Source organism: Phlebotomus papatasi, chromosome 2, assembly GCF_024763615.1.
Source record: "Phlebotomus papatasi isolate M1 chromosome 2, Ppap_2.1, whole genome shotgun sequence".
NCBI classification, from domain to species: domain Eukaryota; kingdom Metazoa; phylum Arthropoda; class Insecta; order Diptera; family Psychodidae; genus Phlebotomus; species Phlebotomus papatasi.
The window spans coordinates 43,446,009-43,472,891 of NC_077223.1; the positions used below are offsets into that span (position 1 = coordinate 43,446,009).

Sequence of the window (26,883 nt, forward strand, 5' to 3'; positions counted from 1 at the left end):
ACATGATCATTATTATTATTATTAAAAGTTAAGGTAACTCACCATCGAATGGATAGAGTGCTTTACATGTTCCCAGAGGCTGAAGAAGTTCAGCTTCATAGTACATATCTTCTGGGTGCGTGTTATCATTAGCACTTCCGTGCCCAGAGCCCGGAAGGGAAGTGTGCGATGTTCCCAAGCCACTTTCCGGACTCGCCGAACTGCTAATAGAGTCAGAGAGAATAATAACAAAAAAAATCACCATTAGCATCAAACAGTTTCATGGTAGTTCAATCTAAAAATTCTTCTGGCACTCAAAGTCAAAAAAAAACATGACAAAACAAGAAAATCAACAAAAAGAGAAATAAAACACCTCAGACAAAACACACGAGAGTGAAAGAACAAAAAAAAATTTTTACATAAATACAACAGTTTCAGAATCTGAAACAAAAGTAAGTAGAATATGTATAAGAATAGTAGCATATACAAAGCATTGCAGAGAGAGAGAGCAAAAAAAAATAATGAAATGACTTTATATCAACTGAGAGTGAAGTGAAATATGAAAGATGCGAAAAGAAAATACAATTCTAAAATGAAAAATAAAAACGTGACATGAAGTGAAAACAAACAACATGCATTACACAACACTATGAATATGATTTTTTTTATATGTATATGGATAAAATAAAAAAAGGAACCAATTATACCCATTATTATTAATGTTAAGCCCATTTTGCGCCTGTGCCACACTACCCTCAGATGCTGACCTGCTTAAGCTTCTCGCATCGTCTGGATTATCATCTCCATCTTCATTCTCCCCGCTACCATTGGAATGCCTACAAAAATGGAATAGATTTTTTGTTTTCACATGGCAAAATTATTATCAAACAAATAAACTTTTATAACTCTTTTTTTAATCAACAAAAAAAAGACAGGGATTTTTACTCTACTTTCCCACAATATTATTTTAGCTGAGATTCTTCTTTTCTATATAAATATATATTTACAAAAGATCGGAGAAAAATCTCCAAATAAATAATATTCACAAAATGAAGAATAAAAATAATCTTCTAATAATGGTATTACAAAATGACATTGAAATAACCCAGACATGTATGAAAGAGTCCACTTAAAGTGCTAATTCAATTTCAGAACTCATTTGTGCGACAATTCTTTTTTCCACAACAACATCTTGTAATGAGAAACTCATGTCGCACTGCTTGACAATCATTAAATTGCAGCATGTTTCTTCATAAACATTATTTTTTATATATGTACATTACTTGCACTTTCTAACAATCTTAATACATACTGCCAACCAAAATATACACACGTTGCTTATGAAACTTGTTTAGAAAAAATAAAAAGAAAAAATGAAGCAAGTGTTCTTGAGTTCTTTTGATAAATTAGTTTATTGATATAATTGGTTGTGAAAGAAAACTTTAAAGCACGTCAATACTTTGATAGCAATCTGCCCAACTCAACACATATTGCAAAAAAAAAATATACATTCACATTTACATGAAATGTTCTTAAAACATAAAAAAATATATTATATTACAAAAATATTTTTAAAGCAAAATCAAATAATAAAAATGTCGGAGCCTAGCCAGAATTGCTATAAAAAGACGAATTTGAAATGAAATTCCAAAAATATTTTTTTTTCAGTCGTAAAAAAAAACTTCACGTGTAAGTAATTTTAGACCACGCCCCTTCCTAAAGTATTTGACTTTTATCAAATAATTTGAGATTGTTGATTTTTCAATTAATAATAGTCTCAGGCTTTGCGAAGTGCTCGAACTCGTGACTTAGATGCTACTCATCAAAAGTACTTTCGCATCATTTATCGTTTACCGGTTTTCTCAATCGATCTAAACCGATTTGTAAATCACATAAAAGATCCCACAAAATAAGTTTAAGAGTAATAAAATTGATTTTCAGACAAAAATTACTTATCGGTTCATAACCGGTTGATTACAGGTTCAAAACCGATTTGAATGGATTTATAAATCACTCAAACATTGCATTATCTAAAATAACTTAGGAGTTATAATTGAATTTCGAATAAGAATTACTTATCGATTATGGACCGGTTTATTACCGGATCAAAACCGTTTGGGACTAGTTCAGTTTTGTCGGAAATTCCAAGACCTTTCCAACAAGCCCAAATATGATACCATTCTGTTGATAAATGCGCTCTCTAGAGCCTTTTTAACCTTTGACCTTGAAAAACCATGATTAGGAATGATTCAACGGTATTTTCACATTTGGTCAATTGTCCGCCTGGGTAAATTCTAAAACATACCCTGATAAAAATAACTGGTAAAAGTTTTGTAAAATCTCGTTGCCCGATAAAGAAAAGTAACGAGATATTTGGCTACCCCTGTCGCTATTGGGATTTTTGTAAAATCTTTTCATTTTCAACAAGATTATCTTGTTGATTCCGGATACTCCTAATTTTTTTTTACTAATAATATATAAAATCTTATAAAAGTTTTGTTAGTATTCTTTTTTTTATTCACCAAAAAAAGACGATTTTGTAGTCAGAAATAGTCTCTAAATTCCTATTTAACCATTTCCTGTAGACAGCATAACGGCGTCTAATTCCTATATATAACATAAAGCATGAAAATCGTGATAACTTCTACCAAATTGATAAACAATTTGACAGAAAATATTCCAAGACCATTTTGAGGAAAAGAAATAAAAATGAAAGAGAAAACGATATATATATTTTGCAACGCCATCAAAAATCAACGCCTTTTACAATAATTTTGTTAATTAATTTTGGTGGATTCGGATTTAAAAATGAAAAGATTTTACGAGAATCCCTACGGCGACAGAAGTAGCCCATAGGGCCATCAAGCCTAATAAAAAGTGAAGCTGTTTTTCACTTTTCCTTGTAAAAATTTGACAGCTATTGCAGCGCGATTTAATCAAATTTGCTCGTAGTTCTTGTATAATTTTGGCGAACATAATGAAATATGACTTTTTAGATAGCTTTTAATGCATGATTTCGAAATATATCAGACTGGTAAGTCAATTCTCTTTATGAAAAAACTTGCCAATAGTCTTCAGTGCCTCTATGCAAAAACGTATGAAAACATGGAATGTCGAGAGGCCCCTGGGTAGCCAAACATCTTGTTACTTTTCCATTTAAATCAACATATTTTAAAAATTTATTATGAGATTTTTTACGAGATTATTTTTTCCAAAGTATCCAAAAATGAAAAAATCGCACGACGCTTTTTTGAGCAATCTCAAAAAAAGCATTGTTTTGGCGGCGGAAGGGGAAGGGTGGCGGGAAATGAGGGACCTGTTAAAGATCCTTGAGTCGATTTATAGGGGGGTGTTCCTTAGGTCCTAAGTCGCTATCTCTAACAGTTTGGGCTCTAGAGTTGATGACAGCTGAACGGACAGACGGACAAACAGCGTGACGACATTTATCAGAAATAGTCTGAAACGCGAGATTTTGGAGGGGGGGATCAATCCGTGGAGTTCGAGCAGTAAAATTAAATTTTGGAAAAAAATAATTTTCGGTGTTTCACTGTTTCCGTCAGTTCTTTATAAATTTACAATCTCCAAACCTTTCTAGATATAAAAGTGAAATCTTTGATGACCCCCACCCAATGAATCCGATATTTGAATCTTTAGAGTTCGAAAAGAAAATCCGTAGGGCAAAGTGCCCATGCTTTGTACAGTCCCAGGCTTCATAATGACTAAAGTTTTCTAATAATTCTGAATAAATGTGACTTCACAATATATTTTAAAAACATGACACTTTCCCTAGTTTTTAAAGAGTAACATTTATTGAAAAACCGTGCAAAGCATGAGCACTTTCCCCTACACTCAGAAAAATAATCGAGTAAAACTTACTCCAATCGATGTTGAATTAACTCTTTTTCGTTGTTATTTTCAATTATTTTAGAGTTGATTTTACTTCTATTTAGGTGTAATATTCGGAAGAGTTGTTTTAACTTTTTTTCCCTAAAATTTACATGACAAAAGAGTGTAAATAACTCTTTTTAAGACTGAAAATAACTCGTTTTAAGAGTTTAAAAAAAATCTTTTTTTTTAGAGCTAAAATAACTCTCTCAAATCCCAAAATGAATATGTTTTGCAATTTTATGTTTTTTTTTATTTTATCATTTTCTTTATTTATATTCTATTTTGACCTCAAGTTCTCTATATCCCGAGCGAAATATCACGTATGATGCAAGCACGTGTCTTCATGAAGCAGTATTAGGCATATTTCTAAATGATGTTCCTTATGAACTTTGTCAAACCAAAATCTTCTTGACTGAAGTATATTCTTAAAATGAAAACACTTAAGCATATACTTCAGTCGAGATAAAATTTTACATCGAGAAAGAGTAATAATTACAGCGATATCCGACGAATTAAATCAACTCGCACGAAGAATTGTTTCAACCCTATTTACTAAAATTTACAACGAAAAAGAGTAACAATTACATCGATATTCGTAGAGTTAATTTAACTCTGTCATAGAGTTGTTTTAACTTTTTAAGTTTTTTCTTAATGTACTATTTTAATAAAAAATTATCCATTAATTTTTGTCGCATTAAGTCCGATGATACTATTTATTTTGTAAAAAAAACTTTTCTCATTTTTGTGGTTTCAAAACAATATAATTTCTTTAGAGTTGATAATAATTTACAGAAAATAAACTGTTAGTGTTAGAAACTTTGAAATTAATTTATTTTAGAATTATTCAAAATTAGAGGTCAGTATAGTGAGTCAAGAATGGGGAGTGCTAAGTGTATTAGGTCTTATTTAGTTGAATAAAAAGAAGAATATATAAAATATTATTTTCATTTTTACAATATTTCAAAATATCTGCAACAAAAATTATTCATAAAATTTTATAGACATTGCAACGAAAATTTGCATATTTTGGTATTAATTTACAATAAAAGTTATCCCCATTTCATTTTGCTTCAATTATCGCAATTATCTCTAAAATTTTGGTCAAGTTTTAGGTGAATGAGACAATAAAGATTAATAATTGAACTGCTTTTAAATTCAAATTGGCTGAAAGTATGTCAAAACGTCAGATATTATTTGTGAATTTTGTGATTAACTTTATACATTACACATTGAGTTGCCGTATTTTGGTGTCTGCTTAGAAATTTATTTCGAATAATTCACTTCATTTAAAAACGAGATAATAAAATGGGTCAGTGTTAAATGAACTGCAATAAAATTTGAATGATTGTTCAATTCTTTCTCTCAAAGATATTTCAGATGCTTAAAATAATTTTGAAGAATCCATAAATAGTTTACATAAATTACAGGTTAGGAATATCTCATTGAACTTTTCTTTAAATTATTTATTTACTTTCTATAAATTAATTAAACTTCATCTCTTTTATTGCTCAAATTTTACAGAGAGAGAGAGAGAGAGAGAGAGAGAGGGAGAGAGGGAGAGAGAAATATTTCATCCATAGAAAAAAAACTGGGATCCCCGTCCCAGTCCTTCCCTTTCTTTAAAAAGAAGGAATTCGTGTCTTTTTTAAACGATTTATCTATATTACGAAGAAGCCCCCTCAGTCGCAGAAAAATGAGCTTTAGACAAAGAAATGACTTTTCATGGAACTTTAATAAAAAAGAGTTTTGCTGAAAATCTGCATAGAGGCGTCTTAAATAGATTTTATGACACAACCACTTCCTCTAGATAAATTCAGAGATAGCTAGAAAATTATTCAGTTTAGTAGGGCTTCACAACAAGTTTATCATTATTCCATTATGTTTATTATACCTTTAACTACAAATAATTTTAATAATTAAAAAAAAATATGAACAATTCAGGCTAGAGGAGAATGGGGCAGTTTCACATAGCTGAGCTTTTCTCAAGACTCATTTGATAAATGAATACACTTACGACTTAACCCGAGAGATGGCTTAAAGCGGTCTTCAGACTAGATTTAGGTTTAGCCAAGGTTTAGCCCAGTTTCCGAAGATCTCAAAATCCTAAAGAACAACCAATTTTATTGCTTTTTCCGAATTTAATAGGTCATTTGTCCTTAATAATCCAATCCAAATTTTTCCAAAAAAAACTTGTTTGTTGAACAATCAGAGCAGTTAAACCATGTGGCTAAATCTCAGATCTGAAGCCCGTAGGGTAACGTGTGGTATTTCTGGACAAGGTGCTTTTCGGGACATAATATGGGTATTTTGGGACACATCAAAAATGCTATAAATATTTGTTTTCTACTTATTTTTAAGTTCTATATGAAATATTAAGCTCTTTACGTATCAGATAAACATAAGACTTCTGAAATTTTATTTAATTTAAAGCGTGAAATACGCGTGAATTGTGAGTGTCACATTCCACTTTTTCCAAAATCTTCAGTGTGGTCAATTTTGCAGATGCCAACACAAACAGTGCTTAGGTTTTTTTCGATTTAAGACATTTTACAAGTGAAATTTAAACAAAATTTTTATGAAAAAGTGAAGTTTAGACCTTCTACTTGAAGGTAAATAATCAGGCTAGGTGAAATTTAATTGCATAATAGCGACTTTTGTCTGTTCCGAAATACACAACTGTCCCTAACTAACTAATTTTATTTCTTTATATTTTTTGCTATTTTGTATAAAAAATAATGCATTTCTCAACATTTTTCGATAAGAATCTTATTCTGGATAGCATAATTAACATAAATATTTGTATCAACAAGGAAAAAAATAATTTGAGAAGTCGTTAAGCTGTTCGCAACTTGAAAGTGCTAAAAAATGTCTCTAAATATCACACGTTACCCTATAACGTGATTATAATCAAAATATTGGATTACATTTCCATCAGTTTCTGACTAATCCGTCTCTCGGCTTAAACCGAGAAACGGCTTAGTGGGAAACTGATGGAGTTTAGTCAAATAATTATTTTGCTTATAATTACGTTAATCCGTCTCGCGGCCTAAGTCTTAAGCGTGTCCAAACACAAAATATTACTCCAAGAGACATTTTGTTCCTGTGACCGAGATCTACAACTTGTGAACATTTGTGGAGCTCAGAGTGAAAATTGTTAATATCCGATGACTAAAGCATAGGATATTAGCCGTTTTCGCTCTGATCTCCACATTTGGTGGTCCTCAAACGTCCGGGTGACGAGTTATTTGATTTTTTTTCGTAAGGAAATTACACGGGCAACAGATACAGCATAGATGGAATGAAAACGCCGATATAAAAGTAGCTAGGTAAAAGTACATAGGGCTACATTAAAAACGCTATTTTTTCGCATATTTCCAATTGAATCTAGGTCTAGTCATAATTCAATTTAGATCTACAATTGTTTTATCCGTTTTGTTTATCTAAATTGCATTACGTTAAAGACCAAATTTCATTAGAAGTATACGAAAAAATAGCGTTTTTAATGAAGCCCTAAATCAATGTTGCCCGACCTCATCCTAATTATTTATTGTCCCAAAAATTTTTATTTTTAAATGTCGAGTCATATTTTTAAATGGCGAGTCAGCTCTGTGTCCTTAATCCGGACTCTTCCAGGCCATGTTACCGATTTACTAACAGTGTCTCTTGTCAGCCAATCCCTAACACGGCGGGCAACAGAACTATACCGCCAATAAAAGGCCTTGCTTGGAGCGAGAGGCGGGAAATACGAAATTCCTGCGAACAGGGAAGTGAATTCACCAGCCGGGTTTTATTTTGCTATCAGGTGGAAAATCTCAGCAACAACAAAAGGCTACTTTTGGCATGAAAATTCGATTCAACCATTATGAAAAGGCTACATGGCGAATTAAGCGAGATGAATTTGACGAAATCTATCGAAGAGTTGCCGAGTAAATATTACAAAAAGAAAATAAAAAAAATATTGGAAAGAAGTGTTTTATGTTCTCTTTATACTAAATATCTTAGAGTCGGTAAAACTCGAGAGAATTTTTATCTTCCAGAGTACATAAGGTAAAGTACCCTCACTCGACCGGGTTCCTCGATTTGACCGGTCGGTGAGTCAATTTTTGAATGTTTGATGGTGAATTTCTTCAATTTCTACACTGAGAAAAAAAGAGGCTACGATTAACTTTTTTCGTCATAACTTTAACACTTTTCGGGTGTAAAAATATATCAACATTTTTTAATGTTAATTTTACATTTTTTTAGGATAAAATCAACATGAAAAAAGGGTCACTTTAACCCATAATACACATACAAAGGGTAATATTTACACCGATTTCGGATCAATACTGCAGGGTAAAATAAACATTTCCGGAATGTTATTTTGACTTTTTCGGATTTCTCTCACATGTACTTGTCACTGGTTCGTATTACAGTAGACTCTCGTTTATCCGTGAGACAGGCACCAAAATGTCACACAGACTTTGAAATTGATACACATCAATTTGTGGAGTGAATCCTGACCTGACAGAATCGACTTTTTCTCTAAATATGCGTACTGTCCAAAAAAGTTACAGTGAAAAAGAATTACAGTAGATAGAGCACTTGCTTTAACAAAAAGATCCCAAAACGGGGACAATATACCTAAGTCAACAATTTTTTTGAAATTCAACTGTCTTACGGACTTTTTTTTGTGTCACCCGGAAAAAGAGTCCTCGGATAAGCGAGAGTCTACTGTATTCATTGAATAAAATTGACCTATTAATTTTAGATCATACGCAAAATATTATAGCAAATATAAATAAATTGAATGAATAAATCTACCGGTTGAGACGAGGAACCTGTCGAGCGAGGGCACTTTACCTTATAGGGCTGTAGGTATTATTTTTTTTCGGAATTTCTGTCTACGACAACAAGCGAAGATAAATGGGAATGACGTTTCTGTTCTCCGTGAGACATAAGAAATTGCTTCGCTTTTTGTTACTTTTTGCCCCACATATTTTATTCCTCAAGTGGTCATTTTATTAAAAGGATTTCTGGAGAAAAGAATAGCTAAAATAGCGGATTCGTATTCAAAGAATCCAAATCATTTAGAAATGTTCACCATTGCATCAGTTTTGGAAAATAAAATAGGTAAAAATTGATATCTTCTGTAAGGAAAATATTTCAGAAATAAGGCGAAAAATTTCAATTTTTTTTATTTTCTAAATTCCTCGTTCGAATTCTAAGAAACGTACGACATTGAAGAAGGTCTGTGGAGGCTATCTATGGAAAAAAAATTAAGCTGCTATCTTTTTTATCTTGGAAAATATTGAATTTTGAAATTGTCTATTTGTTACTTTTTGCCCCAGTCTCCGCTAATTAATGTGAATCGCCATAAAAATTTAATGCAAAATTTCATACTTTGATAACTCCGATAGAGAGAAATTTTTTTCAACCGATTACGACCAAATTTGCATTTATTCGAATTTTGGATAATTCCAAACAAAAATCAATCAGTTTCAATTGATTTTAAAGCAAAATTGAACTCGTAATGGATCTTTTATTAGATTTTTAATTGTTTCCCAAGCTTCACAGTTTTTTTTATGGTATTTACGAATCGGTTATAATCGGTGTACGTAGGAAAACGACAAAATGAAAAAATTACTTTATGAAATGCGTGAGAGCACAGTATTTCGTGTCATAAGTTGGACGCCAAATGAATTTTTTCAGTCAAATGCCAAACCAATTTTCAGGGCATACCATCAAGTGTACAAGAGATTGAAAATTTTGGTGGGGTTATTTTTCACTTTGTAAATCGTTTTTTGCATAAATTTAACGAAAATGTGGAAGCCCTTCTGAAAAAAGTTATGCACAGAAAGTCAATTTACAAATTGAAATTCTAACTTGGTTTTATATCCGTTTTATCACATGGAAATGCCCATATTTACCGTTCATTTTCTATCATACCGCAAAAGTTTATTTGTAGAACATTCTTATCTCTGTCTCTCTTTCTCTTTTTTTTTCTTTTGACCCCTATTTTTCTCAAGTATGATGATAAAATTGTGAAAGTACAAGGCGTGGTGATTATGAATATGCAAGAAAATATAGTTCTCTGTTATAAATATTTTTATTATTATTTTTTTTTCTCTAGGGAAAGAGCCCAAAAAAGCCTCGTTTGAATACTTCTCCTCTCTCACGAAATTCTATTGAAAACCATTTTCTTTTATGCAAATTCATCCATAAACCTTTTGCAATGCACTTTGAGAATATACACATTCTTCCTAATTTAAAGAATCTCATTCATATATTAAGAATATAACAGTATTTTGCATATAGCAATATTGTATTGGTATTTGGTTTATGCTGAAAAAAACAGAAAAAAGAAAAGCAAGATAAAAACTTTACTACTCACCGTGATGATCTCTGTCCATTGTACATATTTCTGTGTGATTGTGGACTATGTTGCATCATTTGTGCATTATTTGCTGCGTCCAAGTACATTTTGAACTTCTTCAGTTCACTCTTGAGTTTCTCCAGTCGACTTCCGGACTCATTAAGTTGGGCGTCCACTGTCGTTGGATCACCAAGCATTGTGTTGGCCTCATAGACACCTTTCATCTTCACGAGACCATCGTAAGCCGCCGTCTCTTGTGTTATCTTCTGCTGAATCTCCTGAATTTTTGCCATCAACTTCTTGCGCCGTTGATTCGGTGGTAGATCACTAAAGTCTTCCTTCATACCGTCCGTTGATAGAGTATTCTGTCCATGAAACACACACAAACACCATTGTCTTTTAGTCCAAGAAAAAAAGCACATCTTCAGCCTCTCTTCCGGACTGTCAAAATTTTCACTTTCATAATAAAAATGTTTGAAATGCGAGAAAATGTAGATGATGATACCAAAAAGGCATGTCCAATGAATACAGTAATTTCTTTTTAATTCAAAAGCAATTTTCTTTTTTTTAGGACAAGAAAAAATTATTTGCCAAAACATATCACATGCTTCATCAACGCAAAATACTCTCTCTAAAACGCCTGTAAAGCTTATATTTTTTTACATACCTACAGAATGGTCCAATTGAACTGAAAAATATTTTTTATATAATTTCTTTATGTTGTATTTCTTCATGATAATCGTATATCGATGAATAAAATGTGTCTGAACTAGCATAATCTGTCTGAATTAGTTATTCGAGTTATTCAGTTACCTTAAGGAATCATTCTGAATTTTGAGGTTATATTTTACCTAACCTACAATTTAAAATCTCAGAATGAGGTTTTGAACTATTCCCTTCATCTTCTTCTATATTTGAGAGGCATCTGACAATTTTGGAGAGAAGTTTGGGATAATTTTCTGTGAATTCAAAACTATATATTACTTAATAACCTCAAATATTTAGTTAAGGTTAGAGAATTATTTTTAATTTTGAGGTTACGTTCTACTTAATTTGCAAAAAAGTGAGGAAAATTTTTCCTAAGTTTTTAGGTGCGTTCTATATTTTTAATTGATTGGATTATTTGAGAGATAAAATTGGAATGTTTCTCTACAAATCAATAATTTTTCATAACATTTTATAACGCAATACTTAACCTCACAAAAATAACCAAATTATTAAGAAAAACTTTGCGACGAATCACAAATAAGGCTTATTGATTTGATTAGCAGAAAAAAAATAATAATTGTTAATTTTCTACGTTAAAAAACGAAGAGTACATGATAACATTAAGATAAATATTTTGGAAACTAAAAAAAAACTCATTTTCAGATCCCCGAAAAAGCCAATTACTATTTTAAAAAAATCACTCAAATAATAAATGTTGAAGTTTTCGTCAAAAATTCGAAAATTATTACCAATAATTAAGGTCAAGTTCACGAGCATAACCAAATAATATCTTAGCTGATTATTGCTCTTAAAGCTATATAGGAATTTATATTAGCAATATGGAAAAGCTGGGAAAGTATCTCGGATTTAGTGCATGCAAATTCGATTTAGAGCTGAAGTTGGGGAACGCCATTCCGTTATTTTGAATCAACTTCGTGAAATTATATATTTTTTTATTTAAATCAAAATATCAAGGATTTGGATGGACTGGCAGAAAAGTAATATTTGGGTGAAATGTAGACCAGAATGTTCTCTATAATTTTGCCGTAGAACTTGATCTCACCAATTACTCATAAGCCGCGATAATCGAGGTTGTTTGTTTCTCAATTCATTTTTTCGACCAGAGCGCCCCAAGTGTTCATTTCATGAACTTCAACTATATCAAAGAATTGTTGTATTTTGTGAGACTTTCTATTTAAAACCCTATTTTTAATGTCTTGGTGGAGTAGAGGCAGTCAAATTGGCATCTGAGTGGTTTCAAAGCGTTATTATGGGAAAAGTCAATTTTTTCACTCTTAAACGGAAAAATCGGGTAGATCCCATTATCTGATAGAAAAATGATGTATGGACGAAATATAGAGACAAATGTCCTCTACAATTATGTCAAAGTAATCATTAAGATCGTTTAAGCACCTGTCGCGATAATTGAGGTTATGTGATATTGAAATTGGTTTTTCGACTGTGGCGCCCCTGGTATTGGTCCAACGAAGTTCAAATGTTCCAGAAAGTTGTAGCATTTGGTGAGATCTTTCGTTTAAGCCCTCATTCATCAAAATCGGTCATATAGAACCGGAGATATGACTTTTTGAATTTTGTGAACTTTGACCCCTCATATCTCCGGTTCTGTTTTAAACACAGCGCAAATTTGCACCATTTTGGAAACGTCTTAGACTGGACTACAACATACTAAAATTTTATTAACTTGCACAATGCCGTTTTTGACAAAAATTAGTTTGAATTTTGATGAATTTTGACGCTATCACAGCGCCACCTGTGGTGACTTTTTGAACTTACATCTGAAAGTGCTCATCGAGACGAAACCAAAAACCCAAAATTTAACTCAAAATGTTTGTGAATGCCTATGGGGTAGTTACGAAATGCTCGTCGTAAATCGTATAACCCACAAACAAGTTCGTAAAATTTTGTACTTTTTTAACAAACATTGTTCGTAACATGATCATTTGACGAACAATTTTTGTACTTTTACAAACATTTGTTCGTAAATGTTCGTAAACACACAAAAAATGTTTGTAAAATTTTGTCATTTGTTCGTAAATGTTCGTAAAATGTTCGACAGGAAAACAAACATTTACGAACAAATGACAAAATTTCTCAAACATTTCATGTGTGTTTACAAACATTTACGAAAATTTTTTTGTAAAAATACAAAAAAGTTCATCAAGTGATCATGTTACGAATAATGTTTGTGAAAAAAGTACAAATTTTTACGAACATGTTTGTGGGTTATACGATTCACGAGCATTTGGTAATTCCCCCATAAGAATTCACAAATATTTACGAACATTTTTACAAAACATTTTTTTCTGTGTAGTTCAACCCTACACTGAGGAAAAAATAGGGGTGCGATTAACTTTTTTTCCTCATAACTTTAACACTTTTTAAGTGTAAAAATATATCAACATTTTTTCATGTTAATTTTACACCTTTTTAAGGGTGAATTCAACATAAAAATGGTAACTTAAATCCCCAATACACCTAAAAAGGGTAATATTTACACCGATTTTGGATCAATAATGCAGGGTAAAATTAACATTTTCGGAATGTTATTTTAACTTTTTCGGACTTCTCTCAGTGTATATCACTGCATTATTAATCCAAAATCGGTGTAAATATTACCCTTTTTTGGTGTATTGGGGATTAAATTTACCCTTTTTCATGTTAATTTTACCCTGAAGAAGGTGTAAAATTAACATGAAAAAATATTGATATATTTGTACACCTAAAAAGTGTTAAAGTTGCGAGGAAAAAAAGTTAATCGCACCCTCTTTTTTTTCTCAGTGTGGAAATTCAGTAATTTTTCCTGTCTATTGCAAGGGCTAGATATTCGGATTTTCGGTTGGATCATCCTCAAAGAAAAATATAAACAAATCACCAGTTCAATTGGACCACTCTGTGCTAATGCAAAAAAAAGAGAGCCCAACAATAGAAGCACACTCATTTAAAACAGTGAAAGACAATAAATGGATGACTTGAATGAAAAATGCAGAAAAAATGTGTAATTATTTTGCAAGAAACGTCGTGAAAATTCAAATGTAGTTTAAAGAAGCAGAAAAAATGTCTGTTGAAAACGTATATAGCATAATAATAGCAGAAATTTTCAAAGCACATTTTCACTCTCAAAAACAAATCAATTTCAAATTATACGAAAAAAATATAATTAAAAAAATGAGACGTGGAAATTGATTAAAGCCGTACCTTCACCGTAATGCAGGCCTCAAGTAACTTCTGCAGGTTATTACATTTTTTTTTAAAATCATTTCAAAGAGGGTTGCATATCATTTGTTAATGAAATTATTGTTTTATTTATTTTTTTTGGTTATCGCCAGGATATAATTTCATTCGGTGATATATACAACAAAGTAAATGATTTTTTTTTAATGAGGTGGGGAATTAGTTTTGCGGCATGAAAGCATAATGTAGAAAAAAAAAAGAATAAACACATTAATTGTTGTCTCATTTGAGAAATACGTGATTTTGCGGCGGGAATAAGAAGCAGAAACAAGTGATGAATAATTCACCAATTAGACATTAGTTCAAAAGAGGAACATTTGCAATAAGACTCTAATTTTTTAAAAAGCCACAATATTGAGATTTTTCTTTTTTATATAAAAAAAAGTCATTGCACATGATACTTACAAAGTAAATGGATATTTTGTGCGTGAAAAAAACATTTAAGTTTGTTTTTTTTTGATAGCCCATCACCAGATTGATAATTTTTTTTGCGGAAAAAAATAGAAACAAAGTAATTTAGAAAACTAATTATATAGATTTTAAATTGCACTATTTATTATAAATTAAATATTTTAGCTTAAGAGAAATTTCTTCTAAAATATAGCTTTTAAAAGTATTTTTAAAGCATATTTTATTGAAATTAAAAGAAAAATAATCTGAAATTTTCTTTTTATTGCTTTTAAAATTGAAAATAAATAAAATGATGAGATGATGATGAATAATTAATTAAGAAAATAAAATAAAAATTTCAACATACCTTGTTACTACCGAAAATTCCAAATATTCCGACACGTTTCTTTAATTTATTAGCACCCATTGTTCCTTTTTGTGTCATATTATTTATCCCTAAATTATTTTGTGAGGAGTAATTTGACGATTCAGCATCGACCTTCGATAAATCTTCAAATGGAATGTCTGCTGGCGGTGTGAATCCGGATTTATATCTATTTTACGGTTGGGATGAGATAAGGACAATTAGTAAATAATTAAATACAAAACATGCTCAAATATTTAGCAACATTATTACACAAGAGAAAAGGAATATTGGGTTGTAAAAGACAGAGATTATTGCCAAAGTTGATGACAAAATGTTCTCAAAAGGTAATAATTAAAAGTATCTAGTCTACATGTCCTAAAATATGATTTGACATTGTGTCACGGCAATTACTTGTTCAACCATATTCTTGAGAGCTCTTTCAAGTTATTTAGGAACGTCAATGACAAACCAAAATGTCCTCTTAGCAATGTTACATTGTCAGTTTCAGTTAGTGCTGCAAATAGTTAATTAATAATATTATGATTTATTTAGAGTGTCTCATGATAAATTGTTTCATGTATTCATTGTAACAGGAAGAGCTTTACAACAACAGAAAATTTCCAACAGTATACAGTTGATATCACTTTCAAACTTTAAAGTTCTCTAACTAACTCCAACTTTTGCTTGAAAAATACACATATCGGAAGTTAGAATAATCAATATTGTTCTATTAACAATAATTCAAATTGTAAAAGGGATAACAATTTTTCACACTTTTTATTAGTTTCAATATTTTATTTCATGGCTTTTATTTGTAATTTGTTTTATTATTTTATTAGTTGGTTTAAAAAAAATGTAAAGTTAGGGCTTTTGATTTCTAATTGATTCCAAGTAGACAGGCTGATAATTGAGAATATTTAGCCTGTAAAATTGAGCAGCAAAGATTTATGGCAAACTGTCCTACACTGAGGGCTAAGAATAATAGATTAGAGGTCCTTTTTTTATAAATTTTCTTTACCTAATCCTTTATTGCCAAATTTTAGAGGCTAAATATTCTCGAGGATCAGCCTGACTCTATTTAGGCCTTTATTCTTCTTTTACGAAAAAAGGCCAAACGATGAGAGATAACGACATGTAGTTTTAAGGAGACTCCATAAGTCCACGGTTCTTTTTTGAATTATTGAATATCAATATTATAATAAATTTTATTATTCTAATTTATATGTGATCAAAAAATCCCATAGAGTAAAATTTAGGAACATAGAATAGAATTTTTAATCGATGTGCTCACATCTGGAGTTTCATTCTCCAAAAAAGTCTCGACTAAAACACAAACAGCTTTGTTTTTTGAATAAAATGCCGTTGATGTTCGAAAAATTCAGAACATCGAATTTCGAATTTTTATACTACAAATTTGCACAAGTTTACAAGAAAAGAGTTACTCAACTATTACGGAAAAGGACCTAATGAGCCCAAACAGAAGTAGATTTTGATTCTCCAATAGTGTCTTGGATAAAAGGTAAATGGAACTCTATTTGCACAAAAAGTCATTGAAGTTCGAATTGTTCACATTGTTATGAAGAAAAAATCAGAACAACGACGTTTACTGTTCTTGCAAAAGTATTTAATCACTCCATAATCACTGAGTAACTCTTTTGCCAGCTTTTTAGTGTGATATTTGTTAAATTTGCCCATCTCGTTCGAAAATTTAGTATAAAAATTCGAAATTGAATTTGAATTTTTCGAACTTCAACGATTTTTTGCGCAAATAGAGTTCCATTTACTTTTTATCCAAGACACTATTGGAGAATCAAAATCTACTTCTGTTTGGGCTCTTTTTGGATCTTCAAATAGATTTTCGAATTTTTTAAGATCTACTTCTGTACGGAAAGAATAAAGTGACATTTAGGGATATTTAGAACGTTTTTCTTTGATTTTGCCCACAGAAAAGTGAATATCGACACATGATTTCCTAAGACATTTCGAAATTCGAACAAGAAACACTTCAGAAACCATGCGAATGAAACAAGAATAAGAAATGCTTTTTTTGTCTTTCGAAAGCGATCTTCGAATTCGAACATCTTTTGCAGAAATAATATACCTTTGAGCGCTCAGAGTTTCAGACAATATCGAATTTCGAAAAAAACATATTTTTGTTTTGGATTAGATATTAAGTTTATTTCATGCCGTTTAGATCTATAGACCTTTTCTTAAGACTATACTTATTCGGACTTTCATTCTTTAGTAGTAATTTAGTAATTATAAGGGACACTCAATACGTCAAATGACGCAAATGTCCTGGGTTCAAATCCGCTTTAAGTCAACAAATATGGTGAAATTGCATCCAGTGAGCTTTACTACGCTTGATTCCACGCGGCGTGGGACTAACAATCTCATCCCGTATAAGAAAATTTTTTTTGGATTGATTGAAAACGCGTCATGGATAGTCGAAAAATGGTCTCAAAAAGAAGGGGTAGGTCCCTCGAAGACCCTAAGTCTCTATCTCTAACTGTTTGCGATCTAGACGTGGTAACGGACGAACACACAGACGCATAGACACATAGACGGACAAGCAGCGCGACGTCAAAAAACTCGAAACTTTATATTTCCAAAATTCTACCAAAATACGATCCCTTAGAAGGGTAAGGACTCAAAATACGTACAACACAGAATCGAGGGGTTTTTATACTGCTCTCTTTATAGAGTTCGAGCAGTAAAAGAAGAAATTTTTGGCATTTTTTCGCTCAGAGAAGTTTTATATTATAGACTTTTCCTAATTTTTTTAAGGGACTGAAGAACAAACGGTATGAGATATCGACTTTCAGTCTTCCGTCGACCCCCCTTTGAAGTCTGTATAATTATGTGTAAAGGGTTTTTAATTCATGTCCTTCGACTACTTTTTTTTTACACTTCTCGTACACCTCTAAAATCAAATTTCAGCTTTATTTCGGACACAGCTCTAAAGATTTTTTGGAGATGTTTTTGGAATAATTTGGGTGGAAATTTCGTCAAAAAATACATTTGAACGGAAAATTTACAATTCCGATTTCTTTAAAGTGAAAGTTAAGCTGCTCTGTAGGGCTCATTTTTTAACCGATTTGGTCAAATTTGGATTTTTTCCAAAGGGATTTAATATTTCCAATCAGACTAATTCAGTCCCAATTGGTAATCAATCTGCAGAAACATTCAAAAATTTATCTTTAGCCTTTATATCATTCCAGTATGCTAGACACATTTACGAGTTAAGCCTTGGAGACGGTTTACTGTAAGTTATGATCAAAATAATCATTACACTACAGTTCCATCAATTTCCCTCTAAGCCGTCTCTCAGTTTAAACCGTGTAAACCTTGAGTTTGTCTAGGGCATAATCTTGGTTGTATGCAGAGGCTATAAGATTAATTTACAAATAAAGCTAACAATTATTAACCTTATTATTAAAGTATCCACTAATAATATTTCTTTCTCAAGTAATTACTCTTTTATTTATCCATATGTTACCAAACTATAGGCCAAGCGGTGAGAGATATCGTTTTCTGGTCCTCGGTGACCCCCCATAAAAAATTGCGTGAATTTTCCTTTCCTTTACCATTCCCATTTTTAAAACTGTGTTTTTTAGGTCATTTTGAAATGATTCTAAAATTTATTTCAATTTAGGTGTCTTTGGTTGCAAATAGTTCCTGTGAATATTTTTTCGATGTCAATTGATCAAGTCATTCCTTTTACTGATTATACGATGTAGATTAATTATGCCCTCTAATATTAGACATGCAATAAAAATTGAAATTGTTTGAAGAGATCAAATTTTCGAAAGTGTAGACTTCTTATCTGATTTTCAATTTTTCCTGACAATTTACGAATCAGTTTATTGAATAGTACATCGATACACTGAGAAAAAAACAGGGGTGCGATTAACTTTTTTTCCTCATAACTTTAGCACTTTTTAGGTGTAAAAATATATCAACATTTTTTAATGTTAATTTTACACCTCTTTAAGGGTAAAATTAACACGAAAAAGGGTAACTTTAACCCCTAATACATCTAAAAAGGGTAATATTTACACCGATTTCGGATCAATACTGCAGGGTAAAATGAACATTTCCGGAATGTTATTTTAACTTTTTCGGATTTCTCTTAGTTAGTGTATGTACTCAGAAATCATGCGACAGCATTATTCACAAGATTTATCTCGTCTATTCGAGCATTTTGGAAAGCTGGGACACTATTATCTCCTTTCAAACTTATAAAAATGACGCCGTCAAATAATTTCGTCAGATATCTTTAAGTTTTCTGCCGAAAATATACCTCTGCCGAAAATCTGCCGAGAAATCTGTAGATATTCCTACGAATTTTATTTGGGCTTGGGACAAAATTTGTCAGAAATTTTTGCAGATTTTCTGACGAATCCTGGTGCATACTCTGACGAATTTCTGTAGATTTTTCTACATTCCAGACTTTCCAGACAGCTGTGTCAGAAAAGATGAAATATTTTTCACTGAAGTTTGCAAAAATCGATAGAGTTATTCTTGGGGATATCAGTGTTTATATAAAATAAAGAATTCTGCGACATCATATTATAAGTAGAGAATAGTGAAGTGATATCTTTAAACACAGTGTCGACCTACATTTCGTGTTTTTTTGTATCATTCGATTGGCGATTTTTAAGAAATTTGTATTTTTGCTCGCAACTTTTTAGTTATCTAAAATGTTTAATCGGTAATGCTTGTTAAGCAAAGCCTACCATTTTCTTTCAAACTTCTACAGTTTCTTGATAAATCAACAATATTTTTGTTGAGAAAATGGAGACTATGTAGATTTTCTATGCAGAAATTCTGCCGAGAATCTGCAGATTTTCGGAAGAATTTCTGCCGAAAATCTACAGATTTTCAGGCAGAAATTCTGTCGAAAATCTACAGATTTCCTCTGAATGTACTAGAATATACCGTTACAATTTCAAAAAACCTCCGCGAAAAATCGGCAGGTTGAGCAATTATTTGACGGGACAGTTACAACATCTGAGACACAAGCGCCACTAGCGGCGGTTTTACAAAATCTGCATATACAGCAAAGTTGTAAATCCTAAAATTTCTGTTCCATTTTGCCTTTGACGTTCTAAATTGCTTGAAAGACACCAAAAATGTAGCAATTTCATTTTTTCCAATTGCCAAATGTCCCAGATTTAAAATTTTTAGTTGCTAAAAATTTGAGCAAACTCGCAATTTCTTTTTCATTGTACATTACCTTTCTATCACTTTTGACGAGTCCTCCTTCTCATCAATTGACTCAGACGCCTTCACAATACCTTCTAAACACCGGGCAATAATTGGGGCAACTGACGATTCGGCATCTGCAGCACTTTTGATAAATTCCTTGATACCCTTTGTCCTCTTTTCGTCAATCTCTTGCAGTCGATTGAATACCTAATAAAAAAAAAACATACCAAAATATTTGGATAAATTTCAATTGTTTTTTTTTCCTGGTCAAGACCGATAAAAAAAAACACCAACGCATTCACTTACTTCTGGTAGCGATGTCTCATAGTGTGTCTGCTGCAATTTATTACTCTTCTGCAGTTGATTGGCATACTCATTCTTTGAATCATCCGACTGTTGGCATTTCATGGTCATATTGTGTTTATGTTTTTCCACCTAAAAATAGCCCCATTTTCCATAATCACATTTTATATATCCTTCCACACGATCTCCATGCTCATGATGATCTTTGTGTGGTGAATATTATACAAACTCAAACTTACTTCAGCACGACTCAAATTGAGATCCGCATCGGCCTTTTGATAGTTCTCAATGGACTTCTCAGCATCTCTATATGATTTATCATAGTTCCTCTTTGCCCGTTCCAACGCAGCAATTTGCGTTGTTAGCGTATGCGTGAGCGAAGCACCTTCAGTGAGACATTTTTTGCGATCATCTCGCAAATTCTTGGACAACAGCGAAATACCATGGATGACTTTGGCCTGAAGTGTCTCCGCAACAATTTCTCTCTGTCCAGCCAAATCACCAATTTCTTTCAATACATTCCTAAATGCCTGCCACGATGTATATCTGCAAACCATCAAAATTCAATAAATCGCATAGTTTCGCATTTTAGTGAAAATTCCCTCTCAAAGTAAAATCATGCAAACACACTTGCACGCAAATTGTGTACAAGAGGATCAAAATGAAGGAGAGACAGAGAGAAAGACAGAAAGAAGGGGTTACTTGACTCCTCTCTGGGCCTGGGTTTGAAAAAGCAACAAAGAAGATAACGAGGAAGCACATTGTGGATAAATGTTGAATGTTTAAAAATAAATATAAATATAATCATTTCTGACAAAGAATATAAAATGCGAGATAATGCATCTCTTACTTTATTGCCCAAGCAACAACCATAACATTATTCTCTCTTGAATTCAACCCCCATAAAAAGGCCAATATGACTAAAATTGGTGACAAATCCCTAAAGAAACTTTATACAATCCACAATATATTGTGAGAAACTTCAATAATATTTCAATGTAGGATTGTTTTCCCATAATCTCTTTATAGATGGAAATTGTCGGAGAAATTAGTTAGTCATTTCCTATCCTATTAGTATGAATGCAAAAATTACTAATTTCTTTAGAGATAAATAATTGCATAAGATTAGAAATGAAAAGAAAAAACTTCAAGAAGTATATATTCTTATAAATTACACAATGTTTTATAGAAAAAAAAGATAACCGTTAACATTTCAACAAACTTATGGGCTTTGCACATGGCTTGTTGTGAAGAAATTTTCCTCTGACGCAGTAAAAGGGCTCTGTTTTTTTAAGATGGAAAATATTTGCTAAAAAATCATCATCATCATCATTTTCAATCGCTTATCCCTATTGGGGTCGCGGGCTATTTGTTAAAAAATAATCAATTTAATATTTAAAATTATACGTTTCAGAAGAATTGTCTTTAATTTCTATTTAATTTGACCAAAGCTTATAAATTAAACACAAAAACAAACAATTGCTAGCGCCACTTGCGGAAAAGAATAATGCCCTCTCGTGGAGAAAAGAGTTATGAATTTCAATGAATTTTCAATAATTTTGATAGTTATCAATTCTAGAGTAAATATATTATTATTTGCACTCAAAAATGAAGGTGTTAATCTCTATCAAGATAGAAAGAGGAAGAATACAAAAAAACGGAAGTATTGAAGATATTTCGTCTCCTCAAAATTAAACTGTCCTAAGTGCATTTAATTTGTATCAGCATTTGTTGATAATGACCCATCAAGAAGCGTCGTTCGCTACGCTTACAGATACAAAGTTTCTCTTCAACATTTACCAATTAACATGACAGAACAAAATAAAAAAAATTAAATATCAAATCATATCCTTAAACTTCATTCAAAATTAGACTTCTTGTAAGATTTTTGAAATTGAGAAATTCTTATGCTTATAAGATGCACACACAATAACTGAAATAAGTTTTTGAAAAAGTCTACGAGAATGTGCAAGATGACTAAACATAGGTTTCACTAATGCGCAATGTACAATAATTTTTGTTTTGTACAAATGTTTTTGACATTTTAGTGAGAGGGGATGAAATCTAGTTCTAGTCATCTCGCTCACACTTATAATCAAATTTGGAAGCATGTTTGCAAGTAATTGTGCTTTTAGCATAAGGCAGATTACTAGATCTGGAATTCATTCACGATCACGGAAATGTCAAAATAATGTTTACATAAAAAAATATTGTCATTTGGGCATTATGCCCAACGGACAATAAATTTTGTTATGTAAACATGTTTTTGACATTTCAGTGAGAGTGAGTGAGAGTGAGTGAGTCAGTCATCTCGCTCACTCTCATAGGTAATTTTGAAAACATGTTTACAAATAAAAGTTATTGTGCGCTCGGCATTAGATGCAAACTTCTCGCTCTATCTGATAAAGTATTCATAAGCAAACATGTTTACAAAACAAGTTATGTGTGTTGCTCATTGTAATTTTGTTGTCTTATGGTGGTATTACAATTTACTCATCAAAATTTTAATACTTTTCTCATTATGCGCAGAGCACAATACTCTTTGTTTTGTAAATATGTTTTTGACAATTGGAAAATGAGAGTGATTCAGACCTATAGATCTAGTTATCTCGCTCACGCTCGTAAACAGTTTCGAAAACATATGTTTGCAAAACAAATGTTATTGTGCGCTCAGCATTAATTGTCGCCAACGAGCGTTCAAAAATGTGTGATTTTTTGTATTTTGAATCACATAATGTTTATAATTTGATCTATTTATTCATAAAAAAGGTAACTTAGCCCGTAAAAGTTGGTTTAAATTGTCCGGGTCGGGTCGGGTACGGGTCAAATTCATTGCAGATGCGGGTTTGAAAAAACCCTAAAACCCGACCCATACAGGGCTCTAGCTGAAAGCCTAAAATGTGTTTCTATTAAAAATTTAAAACGATTTTCATTAATTTTTTAATGCAAAACATGTTAGGCCGGCTTCAAACCTGAGGTTTAGCCCAGTTCCCGAAAGTCTCAAATTTCAAAATGGCAACCAATTTTATTCATTTTTCAGAATTATAACCAGATCATTTACCCATTATATTCAATCCTCTAAGTCAGATTTTCCCAAAAAATCTTGACTGATAAGAAATTAGAGGAGCTAAGCCATAAGGCTAAGCCTTTGGTCTGAAACCCGTCTTACTGTGTTATCACACTTGCATTGTGAAAAAACCGGTGAGCGTCGGAGATATAGGGCAGCTCAGAAAAACAACGATTCTTCCCAAAGCTTTCGGCTCAGTCTCCAAGCCTTCCTCAGTGGCTGGGCGGGAAAGAGCATTTCTTTATTTTCTTTTTAAATTAATTTTTCACTTACTCAAATCTAACAATTCCTTGCTTTGTCATATGGTCTAGGGATGCATAGGGCATGGGATTTTGAGGGAACTGTACTTTAATTTCTAATATTTTGCTAATTTTGTGGCAGTTTATAATATTTTAGCTTCACTCTTTTGGTTTTCTTTGTGAGAACTAGTCCAAAGTTCAAATGAATACTAGTTTTTTCAAAACGGACGTTTAGAGATTCAAATTTTCAAATTTCTTTTGTGTGCTCCACCCCACCATCATCAATCATCAGAATTGGAGGACTGTGAGTTGCATCACACTTGCACATTAAAATTTTAATATGATCCATATTAATTGTCGCTGGTGAGAGTCTAAATGTGTAATTTGTGTGTTTGAATCATTTTATATTCAAAATTTGATCTATTTGTTGATAACAAGGTAGACTTGGCCCGCAAAATTTGATATAAATTGATTTATAGCATTAATGCGAAAAATTAATGCGATTTTCTCTTTAATTTTTTAATGTGAAAAATATTTATGCTTTAGGTAAATTTAAATTTTTGTGAGCCAAGTCCATTTCTTTATCAATAAATAGAAAAACCCCAAATATTAAGTGACTCAAAGACACAAATAACATATTTGTAAACACATTAAAATTTTAATGTGATTCACATTAATTGTCGCTTGTGAGCGTCCAAATGTGTTATTTGTGTCTTTGAATCATTTAATATTTGGGGTTTTTCTATTTATTGCTAAAGAAGTGGACTCGGCAAGCAAAAATAAGTTTAAATTTACCTAAAGCATAAATATTTTTCACATTAAAAAATTAAAGAGAAAATCGCATTGATTTTTCGCATTAATGCTATAAATCAATTTATATCAAATTTTGCGGGCCAAATCTACCTTTTTATCAACAAATATGTCAAATTCTGAATATAAAATGATTCAAACACACAAATTACACATTTGGACTCTGACCAGCGACAATTAATGTGAATCATATTAAAATTTTAATGTGCAAGTGTGATAACACAGTTACATTTAGTGTGAATCTCACTAAAATTTTAATGATCAAGTGTAATACTTGGGTATCATAAATGAAACATAATCATATACTATGCAGAAATTTGTAGCTTCCCTATAAGTTACCAAAGAATTTACATTAAGCCGATTTTCAGGATATATGACTGAGAAAATTCAAAAATTTCGAATTTTCAGTAATTAGTATAGGAGTATAGCTCAGATCTACTCACGTCCACAAAATTTAATAAATGTGATGCCTAAATGATCTTCATCGCTATTGAATAAACCACATTCCAATAAACCCTATATTTATGTATTCTTTTTTAGGAAAAAGAAGAAGCACATTGAGCAGTATTTCAGTAAAAAAATTAAATTTTATTAGGTGATAATAAAAACTGATATAACAAATTTGTGATGCATAAAAATTAGGCAAATATTTTTGGCAAAGACAAAATTCAGATAGTTATGAGCTTTTCTTGGCAACTTCAATGTGGTTTAAATTGATTGTGAGAAAATGTACATTTTTACTGACCAAAAATGTTTGTAATTGAAATAAGGATTTTTTTTACAAGCCTTGTGGTGCTATTTCAGTAAGAAATGGAAAGTGGAAATCTTTCTTCTGAATATTTTTTTAAGCTCTTACTGTTCTCAAATGCTTCTGCATTATCGATTTTTCTCTATGTTGATTCGTGTCTCGACTGTTCTCCCTAGCTCTCGCCATGTTCTAAAATCACCAAATAGTCGTGACAGGAACCAACACAAACAAAAGTCGATTATGTAGAAACACTTGAGAACTGTAAAGTGCTGAAAAAAAAAACGTGTTCATTTGTCATTGAAATAGCATCATTATTCAGGGCATGGATTTTATAAAAATAATTTCGTATCTTATTGGAATTTACGTAGGAAGAGTCTCAAAGTGTATTTCCACAGAATACGGGTAAAATATAAAAAACTTCATATTAACTTGATGAAATGGGAATATTAATCTTTTGTCTTTACACCTGTTATGCAACATCAAATTTGTTATTTAGAAATTGGTCATTAGTGGCTTAAATAGACGATGGTCAATCCACCAAATAGATTCATTTATCTATCTATTAATCGGATAATTTATTTGCTCTAGAATTTGAATTGTGCTGTAAATGTAATGTCACAGATTTTTAATATAGTGATTGGTCTTTTAGAAGCCAACACAGAACACAAGCATTAATTTAAAATCCTATCGGGAAGCAGTTTATTCAAAATTTAAAGTTGAGCTTCTAAAATATAGAGAATACTAAAGCAATGAGAGTCTAATATTTTATAGGATTAAATCATTTAATTAAATTAGATGTGAATAATGCTTTAAAAGCAAAATTCGCCATGCTTGAACTTTATGACCCAGGAAGTTTCATGAACAAATTAGATAGAAAGAATTAAAATATACAAAATCACTGATATTTCTTATTTGTTTTGCTTAAGAAAATGTTACGTCCTTTTTTCTACTATAAGTTGACAATGTTGTAGCATTTATAAATGTATATTTATATTGAGATTGCCTTCAATGAAATATTATCATAAAATTATCAATGTCGAATTATCAACAGTTTTAAAGGCTATTTGAAAATTTGATAGTCTGATCGTCATCTGTACTATCTGCGTTTACTTTGTATCTGCATTTCCTGTAATAGTTACTAAGGAAATGCACATAGCACAGTTGCTGATCCAACCGATGAATTACTTGTGAAATATTTTTTGTAACTGAGCTATAACTCCTTAAAGAATTAAACCTATTTATGTAAAATCGTTTATAGTTTATTTAAGGTAAAATAAACATAGAATATTTAACTATTCGTATTGCTTAATATTCATACAATAATTAAAAATCACAGAAACAAATTTGAAAATTTGCAAGACATTTCGAAGAAAAATATATGTCGTAAATATTATATTATTGCATCATTTTTAGATAAAAAAAAATAAAGAACAATACAGTTGAGTCACTGCGGAAGATTCATGCAATTCTATGTGAATAATCTAATGATAAATCATCTTTTAAAGAAACTTTGCAACCTTGAACTTCTCAACACGAAAGATCGGTAAGGGACTACTTTATATAAAA

The 26,883-nt window shown here is 31.4% G+C and overlaps 1 protein-coding gene across 4 annotated transcripts in view; it reads right to left on the reverse strand.

Annotated features, from left to right (window-relative positions):
* Positions 1-26,883, reverse strand: part of LOC129801200 (formin-binding protein 1) — a 55,266-nt gene that overhangs the window by 11,180 nt on the left and 17,203 nt on the right. The window contains exons 4-10 of one of the 4 annotated variants that reach the window (XM_055846004.1): positions 20,693-20,999; positions 20,457-20,585; positions 20,179-20,357; positions 14,940-15,126; positions 10,241-10,587; positions 687-815; positions 43-203 (exon numbers count right to left, since the gene is read on the reverse strand). In XM_055846004.1, the coding sequence (XP_055701979.1) occupies positions 43-203; positions 687-815; positions 10,241-10,587; positions 14,940-15,126; positions 20,179-20,357; positions 20,457-20,585; positions 20,693-20,999 (1,439 nt within the window). The remainder of the gene's footprint in view (positions 1-42; positions 204-686; positions 816-10,240; positions 10,588-14,939; positions 15,127-20,178; positions 20,358-20,456; positions 20,586-20,692; positions 21,000-26,883) is intronic. The other 3 variants (XM_055846007.1, XM_055846006.1, XM_055846005.1) reach the window with 3 other exon arrangements.